General features: G+C 39.1%; 1 protein-coding gene across 1 annotated transcript in view; it reads right to left on the bottom strand.

The window, feature by feature from the left end:
• Positions 1 to 6,216: 6,216 nt before the first annotated feature.
• The window catches only part of adcy1a (adenylate cyclase 1a), a 45,474-nt gene continuing 35,550 nt past the window's right edge, over positions 6,217 to 16,140 (bottom strand). The window contains exons 16-20 of the mRNA XM_079583403.1: positions 14,096 to 14,242; positions 13,870 to 13,968; positions 12,504 to 12,618; positions 11,786 to 11,910; positions 6,217 to 9,191 (exon numbers count right to left, since the gene is read on the bottom strand). Coding sequence (XP_079439529.1) covers positions 8,883 to 9,191; positions 11,786 to 11,910; positions 12,504 to 12,618; positions 13,870 to 13,968; positions 14,096 to 14,242 — 795 coding nt within the window. The 3' untranslated portion in view covers positions 6,217 to 8,882. The remainder of the gene's footprint in view (positions 9,192 to 11,785; positions 11,911 to 12,503; positions 12,619 to 13,869; positions 13,969 to 14,095; positions 14,243 to 16,140) is intronic.

Below are 16,140 nucleotides of genomic sequence, written 5' to 3'. Positions count from 1 at the left end.
ATCAGGCACGCTTTCACCGGCTTTTTCTGTACAAAACATGGAATACATAATTAGGAGTTTACGCTTCCCCTCCCATCTCTTTGTGTGACACTCCCACTTTCCCCTTGACCAACCCATGAATGCATATGCATGACAAGAAAAGCGCATTTTGCAATTTTCAGTTCCCGCGACAGGCAGTCTGCGTTTTCAATTCGGTGCGTCCCGTTCGTACATACCTCGCCATGGTTTTATGCGCACTTTGCGAAACAAATACGCCTAAAGTGGGCGCAAAAGCGTTAGTACATCTGGCCCTGAGTATGGACTAATTGTTAAGAAACCACTGAAAATGTTGTGTTCCACTATCTTTTCAATCTAGAGCAATGCTGTGGTTCAGCTTGCTCCTCTACATAATAATGTATGGCCCCTTCCTGAGGGAGGGTTTGAGAGCAACCACTGCCGAATTGGCAAAGGAATAGAGAAGGTTTTGGATAGGCAAAACCGAAATCTAAAACTCCTCTACCGGTCACCCGTTTTATATTACTTGCTGAGCAGTGCATGATTGCTTATGTCTGCCGGTGCATTTTCGGCAAAGATAGGTGGGCTGGGCATTTGTCTGAGGACAGAGCAGTGGGTGGAGTTTGATTGTCTCTAAAAGAAGGCATCTCTTTTACTCCACTCTGATACCCTGAAGCATCGTTTTCCAAGGTTGAGCTATATTCTCCTCTTATTTGAGGGTCTAAGTAGAAATGTTGTTTAGTAAGTACCCCCTTAAGTGTCAATGCAGGGAGAACAGAGTTATGTAGGGCACTATAGATTCCCTCTACTTGGTTTACCTCCTAGTGTTGGGTATTGAAGTAGGGATGTACAGTATGCTCCCATTCTGTATGGGTGCTTCATATGCCTCTCTAGTTTGACCTATGTTCAAAACTATAGCAGGTCCTGGAAGAACCTTTATTCAAGTCAGGGTTTAACTGCTCTCCCCCAGTGAATTAGGGGTTTTAAGTAGAGAATAAGAACACCTGTGGCTTCCTTGGGGTTAGAGTAAGGTGGATGTGAGCTATTGACAAACTGCTATTGTTATCTTTATCTCCCCCCCTAGAAGTAGTGGTAATATCCAAGGTCGTTGTTGATACTATTCTCCCTTTGGCGGATGGGGCTGTGTCAAGGTAAAAGAAGCCAACATAGCTGAGCTATTTATTCCTTAGAATGCTCTTGGTGTCTCATAAGGCTGATTTCTGGCCCACTAGGGAGGGAGGACGGTTGTAAAGGCAAAGAGCATCTTTTTCTTGGAAGATAGTGGCTTGAGGAGTAATACCACTAGACAGTCTCTATAAGTCTTTTTGGATGCACCCCCTGACTGGCTAAATAATCCGTAGAGTAAATTTATGATATGCCCATTATGTTTGTGCATATTCACACATTATGAGGCAGGCAGGGTATTGTTCCCTAGAGCGTCAATCCAAGACGCAGTGTCGGGGTTCACTTTGAAAGGGAACATCTCAGGTTGCGATTGTAACCACCCTGTGAAGGGGAATGAGACACTGCGTCTTGTTGACATGCCTCATATACATGGGTGCTTCGCTAGTGACGCCACGGACTGATGTCGGCCAATAAAATGTACATGTTTGGCACGTCTGGCTTTAGACAGGTCACGCTGATGGTGTTCCCCCATAGCGTCAATCCAAGACGCAGTAGCTGTGTTCCAATGTGAAGGCTGCATTCTTCGAAGGCCGCGGACTTCAAAAGATGCAGCCTATGCGTCCTTCAAAGGACGCACCATGTAGCCTTCGTAGGATTTCCTAATTGCGCAACCAGGTGTTCCCGATTACCGCTCCAGGCACCAAGCAACGGTGCAAGAGTATATGCTGCCACCCTGATCATTCATTTGATATAATTGAGTAAACAGCTATGGAGCCAGAATTGGCTATTGTAATTTTTATGTTTTATATTTTACTGGAGGACATGGTGAGGATGTTTCAGGTCATGTATTTCCAAAAATTCAAATGTTCATTTATATCTTACCTAGATGTGATTTTGTAGGCTAGTGTATTCTTTTTATTATGCACATAAATGGACCATGGTAAATATATTTACACAGGTTTTCAACCCTATTTGAATATAAAACCCAGTTGAATATAAAAAAGTCCAGTGCGAATGTTACTCCCGCTCGTCATCGGCAGCTGTCACTGTTGCTAGGCGACAAGAACTATCGTCCGTAGGCTAGACCGGTCGGAGCATAGACATGTATAGAAAGGCTAGATGGCTCAAGGCGGAGTCAGCTGTGTCGTCACTTGGCGGCCATCTTAGGTCAGGAGACTGCGCTGCTGCTCCCTGCTGCTGTGGACGGAAGGTGAGTGACATACGCCAACTAAAATGCTCGTAACCTGCTGAATTCTTGACGGATTTACAAACGGTTTGGTTTATTACAAACCTTATTAACGTGGCTATGATTTGTGCTGATGCCGATGTTTAAATTGTAGCTTCACGTTTTGAGAAACGCTTAACATTGCAGCGTAGCTGTGTATAGCCGCATCCCTGACGTTTATGACACACCAAGCCGTTTGAAAATCGGTTGAAAATTGAGCAAAATATAGTTATTTCAGCACTACATGCACAATAGACTTTAATGTTATAACTGGACGAGCGGTCCTGTCCTAAGATGGCCGCCATGTGACGTCGTCGGGTCCCATTGGCTCTCAGCGCCGGTAAGCTATCTAGCCTTTCTATACATGTCTCATGGCTCAACACCTCATCCATGAGGACAATCCAGGGCCAAGTTTCAGCAGTGGGTTTCCTACTCACACCCTCACCTGTCCCAGGACACTTGCAAACCTCAGGCAGAGCAAATTAACCATGGCTTGTTAACAACAACAGCACAATACATTTCAGCAAAGATGTGTGTATTAACTTTCTTCCTTTGTATTTTTTTTAAAGTAGTCCCATTTTTTGGGCCTGTATGGGAGTTACCTTCCCCAGCATTTTCCAGAATTGCTCTAAAAAAGCATAAAAGGGTACTTATGAAAAATATTAACACATGGGGTGCAATCTTAACATTAGTGTTAACACTGCAACATATGACACATCAGGACATGCATACAAAATACTTCAAAAATCATATTTCTGGATACTCAAATTTGGTTAAAACCTTTGTAGACGTAGCTTGCATGACAGCACTACAAAAGTGAAACCCCATTGCCTTATCTACTGCTTTTCTTATTGTTGTGGGCTTTATAGGGTGAGTGATATTTCTTATTTACACAAGTTAGGCACACTAGTGAAAATATTACAATAAAATTTAGTTGAATTTATTTAGTTGATTTATTTATTTAATTGCAATTGAATACATTTAGCTGTCTGCTCCTTGCTCCCTGAAACAATTATTAAAGGATAATTCCGGTATTTAACACCTTGAGTCTATATTGTAGTTTGTTTTGGATGAACAAGAGTGGTAGACAACATTTTTTTGACAATGGTTCCTCTCTCGAGTTTTTGACTATAAAAGTATTGGCCATGGACCCATTTAACATTGGAGTCAATGTGCATGTCCAAAAATGTCATTAAAACAGCCAATAATGTTCGTTTACAAAACTGTGCAACTCACCGAGTGGTTAGTGGTGTTAGTTGATGTTCCAGAAACAAAAAGTGTTGCGAAATTCAGTTTCTGTCGTGTTTTATTCGTCATTTTGTAAAATCCCATTGAATTCTGTTGAAGGACTGAGTGCTCGTTAATATTTATGCGCTACCGGAAACGGAAAGTGGGCTGTTTACATTTGGTCGATGTAGTCTTTTTGCTCGCTTCCGTTTCTCATAAGGCTAGTGAGCAGAGCAACTGTGCTCCGGGAGAGTAAGCGAAATAAACAAACAAAACCTTGAAAATTGAAAGACGTGACCACTGACCAGTGCAATATGAAGTTGAACTCGACTGTGACCGTGAGTGTCCCGCGAGACATAAACATCGGTTATCGCCATCAAGTGGTCGGGAGTATGCTAACGCTTCAGATTCAAATATTGAGCGGGAGTTACACGGTTGTGAAGTGTCTGAAAAAATTGTTCCACTATAGCAAAATAAACGGATTGGAATCATATATTGCGACGATATATTGTTTATAATCATCAACGAACACCACTAACCACTCGGTGAGTTTAACAGTTTTGTAAACGAACATTATTGGCTGTTTTAATGACATTTTCGGACATGCACATTGACTCCAATGTTAAATGGTTCCATGGCCAATTCTTTTATAGTCAAAAACTCGAGAGAGGAACCATTGTCAAAAAAATGTTGTCTACCACTCTTGTTCATCCAAAACAAACTACAATATAGACTTAAGGTGTTAAATACCGGAATTATCCTTTAAACTAATATTAGCACAAGTTTTGCCTCAAACCACCTGACAAATTAAGCCATGCAATGGTGACGAAGGAGTTAAGAGGAAGTTTATAAGAAAGAAAAACTTTTAACTCAGGTTTCGCTAGCTATTTGAGTAAATGAAAACATAATACTTACATTTAAATGTGAATTTGCCGTCCACCACCGAACTCTCGGCCGTAATAAAAAAAACAATCAAAAGTGACCGTAAAAATTATTTATAAATATGACAAAAGTTTTGTTTCAAATGAATGCTGTTTTGTTTCTTTGTTTTTACCTTTTTATCAGATAAGCCTGGAAAATGTATCAGTTTCCACAAAAATACGTAGCAGCACAACTGTTATTAACATTTAAAACAAGAAATGTTTCTTGAGCATTAAACCAGCCCTTCAGAGTGATTTCTAAAGGATCATGTGACACTGAAGACTGGAGGAATGGCTGCTGAAAATTCTGCTTTGTGAATGTGAAAATGTGCCTTGATATTACAAACTTAGTGCCGGTCACATTGGAAGTTACAGAGCTGGGAACTATTTTCAGGCGCTGCGTAATATCATTGCGCCTGCTGCACCCATGGTACGGCAGCACAGATCCTTGATTATTACGCAGGAATGAGAGTATAGTTCCTAGTCATATTGGCCTAGAAATTTGCAACTTTTCATTTTCTGTCGGTCTTAGTACACAATGTAACTACAGAAGAGTCAAGTTTTAAATAGAAAGAAAAATATCAAAACTCCTTGGTCATTTTTTTGAGATAGAGAATGTGCTAACGGTCTAATTAGTTTCAATTATCTATGCTAAGCTAGTGCTACCGCCAGACCCGGAGATCGGCTGAATGTATTCGAAAACGGTAAAAGTCAACTGTTTAACTCTAGGGGAGTTGGAAAATGAGACTATTTCCAAAAAAAGTGGAGTGTTCCTTTAAGTGAAGAACAGACCGATAAGTCATTTCTCCCTGGAAATCTTGCTATCATCTGTAACTTTATCTCATTTACGTTCATTCAAACATAGCATGTCAAGATTGTTGCAACTTATTTTTTGTTCCATAAAACGACATTTTTGGTCAAAATTCCTTTTGCAGTCATTCAACTTTTATTTGTCCACTGTTTTTGGGTAGGGGAGGCTTGTTTTTTTTTACTATGAAGGATAATGTGAGATTGACACTTTTGCAAGTTAAGAGTGATAATTTGACCCCGGTAGACCATAATAACCAGTAACTATGGCAACGAGAGTTGTTCTCTTTCTGTGTCATGCTGAAAGGCCCATCCATCCTGACACCCTGATATGATTGTGTGTTTGAGTTTTTCTCTCATCAGTTGTTTCTGGCAGTGTGATGTGCCACATCCTGTCTATTTGCTGCTTACACATGCCAGCTAGATAAGACTCTTTTGTTTTCCCCTTTCCCCCAAAATGTTTCGGAACGGGCACATCCTGTAAATGGGAAATCGCTTTCAGTTGGAAAACTGAGGATATATGCAGAAAAGAGAAGTGGGACAATAGGCCGGATCTACGGCAGTTCCTAAAGCCTCAATGTTCTGAATCACTGATGTTTATTTCACACAAATATACAAGCACATAATCGAATGCAAACAACCAGACAGAAAGGCGGAAGGAGAAGAAACTGGTTTTCTAATATATAAAATTCAAATTAAATTAAATTAAATTAAATATGAACAAATTACCAAATAATTACAGTGACTCAAATGACCGAATTGACTTTCTTGTTTGCCCCAGTTGTTTTTCTCGAGTTGCTATGTCATAACTCGCAGGTCGTTCACTCTCACAATCAGTCCATAGATTGACGTCTCCTTATTCAAGGCCAAGGCCACGAAAACACGGACCGTCGCAAACAACACACAGAAGCGCAACGTCATCTCTCATTGTTATTTTATTCCCGAACAGTGCAAACACAAGTATAAAAGATCTCAATATGAAATTTACATTCACATAGAACCATCTCAATAAATACATTGCAACCCCAAAAATAGCACAAATATTACAAATCATCAATAAAATACTCTTTTCGTTTACTCTACAATATATTTAATACGTACAATAATTTTGACCCGTATCAAATATGAAAATATCTAATCGACATGAAAATCTACTCTATGGTTTTACTGTGCACACTTTATGCATTATTAAAGTTAATATGTCATTAATGTTCATAACATCAGTAAGTTAGGCCACTGTAGTCAAAATAGATCATATTAAGCCATATCAAATAGAACCATTTAGCTGTTTGGCTACATTTGTTGGATCATAGAATCTGAAATATTCAGTGATACATTAAGCATTTTGGCATTCGGCATTTATGTTCATTAAATAAAAACAAAAAAATCTACAAATATGGAATTTGAATGGACAGCTCCTTACTTTACATTATTAAATATGTCTAAATGCGGCAAAAAGTATAGGCTAATCAGAGAAAGCATTCCTGAATACGTAGCTTAACATGAATGAAACATAGAAATAAAGGAATTGCCCATTTTGCGAGTCTGTATTAAGCCCCACGCCACGTGGTTCGATCAGTCCATATGAGAGTACAGTTCGAAACGGAACCGAATGCACACAATGTCGCAAAGTTGTGCTATAAAGGAACAAGTTTGATATGTTGGTAATGTGTGTTGGCACATATTCAAAGAAATACACTTTTTCTTACAGACCCTGGATAAAAAGGCAGTCACTTTAAGAGCTCAAAAAGGCGCCAATGCTACAAAACTCCCAGAAAGCTTTCCCCACAGCACCCCGCATGAAACAGGTAAGCGGATACACCGTCAGAAAAAGATTAGGATAAAAAAACAAAAAACAAAACAAGATGGTTCGTTTCATCAAGGCCATTATTCTGGGCTCATGCAGTGCTACTAAAGCATGTTTCGCAACATATCTTCGACACTTTTCACCCTTGGTTTGTTTTTGCAGTAGGCATGCATTAGAGACACAAATCAGTTTTCAAATAGAGGGACGTGACAGAATTACGGCATGCTGAGAGGGACATGCAGAACGGCATGCTTGAAGCCATTCCCTAGGCATCATGGGAAATCTATCAAAGATACAGTAATAACACATAAAGTAAATCAAAAGATATTTCCTAACTCGTATGAAATGAGACTCGTGAGGCTTTCGAGACCGAGAGCAGATTTGCATGCTCTGAAATACAGTAGATGCACTAAAATCCAGATGTTTAACCTAAGACCTACAGAGCACATGACACATCCAGCACTAAAATATCATGCATGTTCGACCGCGTGTTAAAAATCATTCCGCAAGCACAGTGAGAGATGCTACCGTTGATAGGAGAATCCGAAAGCTAAGTGCCACTTAGAAAAACCACAGACAAAATATAGGCTATGTGAAATAGATGTACTGTTAAGCCATTTTATCTCATACTGTAAGCCAATTTGGTTGTTTTTTTGTGAATAGTACAACGATTGTGCTGGCGTCTCAAGCAGTGAAGCAATTGTAACGCTATTTTGTGTCCTTGACTTATTATAATTCACGTTGGATCTGTTGTCATGTTATTACTGGAAAGGATATCCCAGAGGGCAAAGGGCAGCAGCAAATGCATACAGATGTTTTGTCCAAGCACCAAGTGCGTACACACATCACATACAGGAAAACTGTGCTGATTTAACCCACGCAAAGTTAAACATTTACCCACGTCACAGACTCGACCGACTTTCTGTAAATGATTACAAGACATCATAGCGTTAGCATTCGCTAGTAAATCATTGGAGTCTCTGATTCACTGCGGTTGTTTAGTATTTCTGCCGATCTCTCTCTCTCTCTCTCTCTCTCTCTCTCTCTCTCTCTCTCTCTCTCGCTCTATCTCGCTCTCTCGCTCTCTCTCCCTCTCTCTCTCTCTCTCTCTGCAACCGCCGACGTGTGCCTGAAAATCGAAGAGCTGGGAATAACTTTGCTATCAAGTCTGTAAACCCGTGACGTGTTCTTCGTGTAAACAATTTATTCAAAGCAAATCTCAATATGAGGAACCGTTTTTTTTCCCTTTTGTCTTTTTTGAAAACCCCAACAACGTGTTTGAAGTTTCTCCCTTCGTCGCCTGACTCAGTTACGTACAAAATACAGCGCTGTTTTGAATCGGAACTTTTGGTCCTCACCACTCACGTGTTAAAAATATTCATCACCGTGGCATCTCTTGACATTTTCAGGTGCAAGATAACACAAACACACACACACACACACGCTGGGTACGTGTCTCCACGGCTGGTGTGAAGCTGCCTTTGCAGTAGATCGCATGCTCCCGTGTAGGAGACCCTGATATCCTGTTGGTCTGGGGAAGACTCATTAAAACACACGCATACGTGCACACGTAAAGACATACATGCTTATTATGAACTTGCGTGAAGGGGCAGTGCCTTTCTCAGTTTGGCACGTTTGAATGTTTCTCTCCTCAGTGCAAAACTGTCTCGTCTCTCCGTGGTCTGCATCCCACTTCCTACCTTGTGTTCGGTTTCCCTCCCTGCCTCTGATTTACTAATGCATCGATTGATCACCGTCGAAACCCGTCTACTTGCGATCACACCTCCATCTCTACGTCGACGGATACGGAGGGCAGGTACAGAATGCTGTTATTCGGGGTGCTAATGTGCCCTACGGTGAGACTTTTCACGCCGTAACTGCTGACAGCGGGCGCGGATCCAAGCTTGGTCCGGATGCAGGGGCTCAAACCACGCGCTGGATTCTTGGATCGCGTGGGGTTCATGCCTTGCGGGGTTCGGCCCTCCAGAAAGTAGGTGAGCATTTGACCTTTGCCCTTCACGCTGACCTGGCCGCGACACAGGAAGTGATAATAACCGGATAGTAGGCGAAAGACATCCTCTGTCACCTGGGAATGTAGAAGCAAATAAAGTCAGATGTGTTTGGAGTGGCGTGCTAGTTTACCTTTACAAAAAAAATACGTTTATTCAAGTGTGCTATTAGTGTACTTCTTTTCAAATAAAAATAAGAAAGTATTTTTTATGTACTTCTCAGAAATAGACTTAAAATTACACTCAGGTATCCTTGACCTGTATACTGACAGAAAAGTATATTTGGCCTATACTTGTACTCAATCTTTCGACCGAGATATATACAAATATAATTAAGTATTCTAAGTATACTTGGCTTGTAGGCGGTTACTCTTTTTATTGATTAGCATATTAAATACTTTTCCCCCCATAGTCTTATAAATTGCATTGTTTGAAAAATATTGATTCATAAAGAAAACAGGTATGTTCCTAATTCTGAGTATGTACATTTTTGTGTAGTCCACTGGCAGTGTACATAGGAATTTACTTCAGATCTACTTAACTCTTTCCCCGCCATTGACGGAATTTTCTGTCATTTATGACACAATGCTTCCTGACGGAATTTTCCGGCAATCCATGTTTTCTCTGTTATACAGTAGAGGGTGCTATTACGCATCTTCTGAAAGAGTGCAGAATCTCTAGATCAAAACACAGGCGAAGAAGCAGAGACAAGCGATAGAAGCATTGCTTATGCAAATGTAATATAACGCGATCATCAAACATTAAACAGCATATGAATCAAAACTGCCTAAAGTGACCAAATGAAATGTTGACCCAGGACGAGCTATAGGACTGTGCAAGCATTAGGGGTGCTGATGGACTCGATCTACTCCATCTGTGTTTTGATCAACGTTCTGAATCTGTTCCGGACTAAATTTTTGACAAAAAAAACGTACCGGTACACACATTCAAGTTTTGATAAAAAACGGATGCATTAAAGGTACAATATGTAAGAATTTTGTAATAAAACATCCAAAAATCACCTGCACAGTGTGATATATTTCCTGCAGTTGTGTACTTACAATATCCCAAAAGTTCCCAAAGATTTATAATTACAGAGAAATTCCAACTTTAAATAATTGGCCGTCCCGGAATCCCTGTTCACTTGTCGCCTGTCAATGACATAATATCCGCATTATCCCTGGTTTCCGTTCGTACTGCCATAGTAACCATGGCGACAGACGTGGACAACTGTGTTAAGTCTAGCGGTACGCTCACGCTGTTATTGTTTCGTTCAAACATTATGGACCATTACAAGCAGACTTTGGGACAAAGGAGAACTAAAACGAGGATCAATATCAGCGTGGCGTTTTCGAGACGCCGAGAGCTCCACGTCTGTGACAAACTTTGACTTGACAGAGCTCTTGCATGTACTTTATTAGACAGGTGAGCGAATGTACATAAAACTATTCAATGTTATATAATTCAACATGATGAAATGTTAGAATATGATCTGTACGTTATTCTAATGTTGATCTAGCTTACTGCTTGTCTCATACATACAGACAAAGTAACACATAGAATAACATTATAACTTTCAACACACTCAAATGCAGTTTAGTGTGATAGTGTAGACCAAGTGAATCAGCGCTGCGTTACCTCACAAGTTTTATTTGTCTACTAAACTGAACCGTGTGAGTATAAATACAGCACTTGCGGGTAGTTCGGTAGATTAATGTCCTTATTCCTTTATATCCGCGGGACTCGTGAGACGCTGATATCTGTCTCTCATTAGCAATCATACTCTACTTTATCCCACAATCAAGTTAAAAACATCAATGTATTCACTCATCCATAAACATTATTAGATCAATCAGCTTGATCCATAATTCCAATGGAATTTTGCATCATCAATGTACGCCTTTGTGGTTAGCGACCCCTAGCGGCGAAACAAATTACATATAGTAGCTTTAAGCTAGAATAAATGGTTTTGTTGTTTGTTTGTTTAAAAGCAGAGGCTCTGTTCTTTCTTTTGATAAATTGCATGTTCAGATGCTCAACAAAATATTTTGTAGGCCATGAAAGGTTTAAATTATAAAAAATGTTGGTGCTGGCTAGCAGCAAAACACTGGCGGGGAAAGAGTTAAAGAACAGTTGAAGGTATATTTAAAGTATAAAAAAATAATACCTAAATAAGAACATAGTAGTATGCTTAAAGTTCAAAAACAATATATAATAGATGCTATACACTTAAGAAAACGTATAAGTATACTTGCAGTATAAAACTACTAGATTAGTGGTTTACTGAGAGAGTATACTTCAAAGTGTACTTTCATAAACTAAACATTTAGTACAAGTATTTGACCAGTAAACTATCAGTAACCTATAAGTTCACTTGTAGTAGTTGCAGTACAAACGAAAAACAGTTGTAAACTAGTTGTTTACTACTTGAAGTATACTTTTATACACTAATAAGTGGGCCAAAATAGTCCCAAGTAGTACTGAAATAGTACACTTAGAAGCATACTACTAGTACATTGTACGTTAGTTCACCCAAAAATGAAAACTTCCATGATTAGTTACTTTTTAGGGTGACTTCTTACATAAATTATACTTCAAAATATACTTTAACTTTACTTAATAAAATGAACTTTAAGTACACTTATTTTTTGTAAGGGTCACAGTGTGTTACCTGTATTTTGCCCTGAACTCCAGTGCTGTCCATTCTGCTGGCGACGTTGACTGTGTTTCCCCAGATGTCGTACTGAGGCCTGCGAGCCCCGATCACTCCAGCAACCACTGGACCCACGTTAATGCCTGATCAATGAATCAAATCTATCAGTAATCAGATTTATCTTACAAATCTCAATATCAAAAATACAGAAATATTGTGAAATATGATTAAAAAAAGTTATTTTTTTAATATTTTAAAATAGAAAACAGTTATGTAGTCTTGTGATGCATTCAGCTTAACTTACTCCAGTGTTCAGTGTAACATGATCCTCCAAAATTCATTCTAATATGATTTGATGCTCAAGAAACCTTTCTTATTATTTAAAAATTTGAAAACAGTTGTGCTGCTTAATATTTGAAAAAATCTCCTTACCCATAAGAGGTGCGTCTTATGTAAATTCATGACAAGAATGTTTTTGTAATTTTTTTTAAATGAAGTGTGTATGTAGTGTAAAGGGTTTATTATTGTGCATTAGTGCAATTATGTGTTTGTTACATGTAATCTGTTCCCTACAAAATAGGGTACACTCAGGACATCCTTCTGGATGCGGGATGTCCGGCACTATGTGTACACTTACTGACGTATTTCCTCTACTCATACACAAAAACACACTCATTTACGCACACTAACTCACACAAACACATGGCTGACACCTCGCTCTAACAAGGTCACTCACCAACTCGAAGAACAAAGTCGTTGTAGGACTGGTAGTTGATCGCATCCAGGACGTCAAACATCTCGATGGCAAAATCAGCCACTGTGCACAGGTCTGCAGAAATGGACTTCTTTACCTGTTGGGAGCAAACAGACACACATTATTCATATACTGACTCCTCTATACACTTGTCATAAGACAGAGAGTGTCAGGTGATTTTCTAACCAGAATTTTGGAATATTTGACCCCCCCAAAAAAGAAAGTTCTGTCATCATTTACTCACCTGTGTGATGTTATTTTCTTTTATCAACAAAGACGATATAGCAGAATGTTCATGCAACCTTTTTCTTTTCTTTTTTTTCAACCAATAAAAACATTTAGTGACCAGGAGCTATCAAGATCCAAAATGGATACAAAAGCACTATTAAAGTAGTTAATACTACAGTACTTCCTTCCTTCCAACTTTTCTGAAGTCATATGATAGCCTTGTGTTCGAAGAGATGTTGCTGTTCTCTCAAAATGTTGACTGGTGTTTCATAAAAGTTTGAATATGAGGATGTGCGAATGGGATTTTCAGAGCTTTTGGTTAATGGAAAAGAGAAACTTGGACATTTTTAGCTTCATCCTTTGTGTTCCATGGAGGTTTATGTGCTCCATCCTACAGGTTTAGAGTGACATGAGAGTGAATACATGATGACATAACTTTTCTCTTTATATCATGTCATTTTGATCATCATATCATCTGACCGCGGTGAAACATTACATCAGCAATCTGAGATTTAAAGAGAAAGTTCACCCAAACATTACGTCATTATTTACTCAACCTCATCTCGTTCCAAACCTGTATGAGTTTCTTTTTTCTGAGGAACTTAAAAGACAATTTATTTGAGAAATGTCTCTCTTGTTTGTTTTTTGTCCATAGAGTAAAAGTCGATGGACACTAAAACTGTTTGGTTACAAGCATTCTTCAAAATCTCTTCTTTTGTTTCTTACAGGCTTGTTGGGACAGAATTAAAATTATTGGGTGAACTATTCCTTTAATTTATGGGAGCTGTGTGTTTATGTTAGCTTTAGGGTTTGGAGAAAATATCATTAGCTCAGTATAAAAATAGCTGTCAAAGTCAATGGAAAGCCTCCACTATGATATAAAAACAAATGCATGTGTGTTTGCATTTGATGTTACTTTTGCTTTCAAAGCAGTGGCAGGTTTGACTGGTAGCATAAAAAGATATTCACCTTTCATGTCCAAATGCAAATACAATCTGAGATTAGCTCAACCGCACACACACACAAGTTCTCTCTTGATGGTCTCTCACACACACACACACACACACACACACACACACACACACACACACACACACACACACACACACACTTTGTGTACCTTGGATTCCTCAGTGGGGACGAGTCCGACCGCAGCCATGTAAGTACTGCCAATAGTTTTGATCTTCTCAATGTCTTTGTAGCATTCCTTATCCATCAGCTACAGACAGAAAAAGAGAGAGAGATGGTGTGACGGAGAAATAAATGAAGCCTAGAGTGGGATTAGGGTAACTCACACACTGAGCCAAAACATACATTTCTCGGACTGGGAAACAAGAAATTCTCACCGCATCAAAGTCAGCAATAATCTCGTTTAGCAGCCGGAGGCATTCCACACCCATGTTGTTTCCATCCAGCTCAATGTAGAAGTCATTGAAGTTGGGGATGGAGGCGAACAGGACGCCCACCTGAGAGTAAGACTGATAATACAGGTCCTGGAACAGTGAAAGAGCAGGAAATGAAAAAGACATGAGACCCTCAGGGGATGATACCACCGATCTAGGCTTAGCTGTGAATATAACAGAGCTTCGAGAAGGTACGCTTACAGTCATTAGTCACAACACAGTGGGATTGGCATTTAAAGACATTGTAAACTCAATTGGAGTTAGACAACACGTGTCAGGACCTACTCATTGCCGTAATCATACTCTAGATCTATATTATCACATGGAATAGATGTTGATACCGTTGAAATACTGCAGCAGAGCAGTGGTACAACGAGCACACTCACTAGAAAACAAAACTAGAGGTATATTTCGCGTTTCATGGAAAGAGAGCTCGATTGCATACAGAGAGGCTTTAAAAGCTGCTAGATCTGCTTATTTTTCAACCCTATTAGAAGAAAATAAACATAATCCTAGGTATTTATTTGAAACAGTGGCTAAACTAACGAAAAAGAAAGCTTCAAGCCCATAAGTTTCCAAGCAACACAGCAGTAATGACTTTATGAACTTCTTCACTTATAAGATTGATAATATCAGGAAAAAAATTATAACTGTGCAACTGTCTACTACAGTATCGCATCAGGGAGTGCATTGTAGTCTCCCTGAGGAAAAATTAGATTCATTTATTGCTATTGGAGAGGAAGAATTTTCTAAGCTCGTTAAATCATCTAAATCGACAACATGTATGTTAGACCCTATACCGACTAAGCTACTGAAAGAGATGATTCCAGATGTCATAGATCCTCTTCTTAATATCATTAATTTATCTTTGTCTCTAGGACACGTACCAAAAACCTTTAAGCTGGCTATGATTTAACCACTTGTTAAAAAAACGCAACTTGATCATACAAAATTAGTCAATTACAGGCCGATCTCGAATCTGCCTTTTCTGTCAAAGTTACTAGAAAAAGCAGTATCCTCACAACTATGTTCCTTTCTAGAAAGAAATTATATCTGTGAGGATTTTCAGCCCGGATTTAGACCGTACCATAGTACCGAGACAGCTCTCGTTAGAGTCACAAACGATTTGCTCTTATCATCTGATCGTGGTTGTATCTCTCTATTGGTGTTACTCGATCTTAGTGCTGCATTTGACACTATTGACCACAACATTCTTTTAAATAGACTTGAACATTAAGTTGGCATTAGTGGAATTGGACTAGCATGCTTTAAATCATACTTATCTGACCGTTATCAGTTTGTAGCAGTAAATGAAGAGATGTCTTATCGAAGTTCAGTATGGCGTACCACAAGGCTCAGTACTAGGACCGCTGCTGTTCAATCTGTAAATGCTACCATTAGGAGATATCATTGGGAAACATGGAATAAGCTTTCACTGTAATGTGACGATACTCAGCTGTATATTTCTTCAAAACCTACCAATTCACAAAATTAACGGAATGTATAGCTGATATAAAAAATTGGATGACTAGTAATTTCCTACTACTAAATTCTGAAAAAACAGAGATTCTAATTATTGGACAAAAAACTACCACACGTAATAACCTAGAATACTGTCTAACACTTGATGGCTGCTCTGTTAAGTCTTCGTCGTCGGTTAGGAACCTGGGTGTGCTCTTTGATACCAATCTTTCATTTGAAAGTCACGTGTCTATTATCTGTAAAACCACATTTTTCCATCTTAAAAATATATCTAAATTACGCAATATGCTCTCATTGACAAATGTGAAACAATTAGTTCATGTGTTCATGACCTCAAGGCTAGATTATTGGAATGCCCTACTGGGTGGTTGCCCTGCACGCTTAACAAACAAACTACAGCTAGTTCAAAACGCAGCAGCTCGAGTTCTACCAGAACCAGGAAGTATGACCATATTAGCCCCATTCTGTCAACACTGCATTGGCTCCCTATTAAACATTGTATACAT

This window comes from Phoxinus phoxinus (genome assembly GCF_949152265.1).
Source record: "Phoxinus phoxinus genome assembly, chromosome: 16".
NCBI classification, from domain to species: domain Eukaryota; kingdom Metazoa; phylum Chordata; class Actinopteri; order Cypriniformes; family Leuciscidae; genus Phoxinus; species Phoxinus phoxinus.
This window is presented reverse-complemented; position numbering and strand designations above follow the sequence as displayed.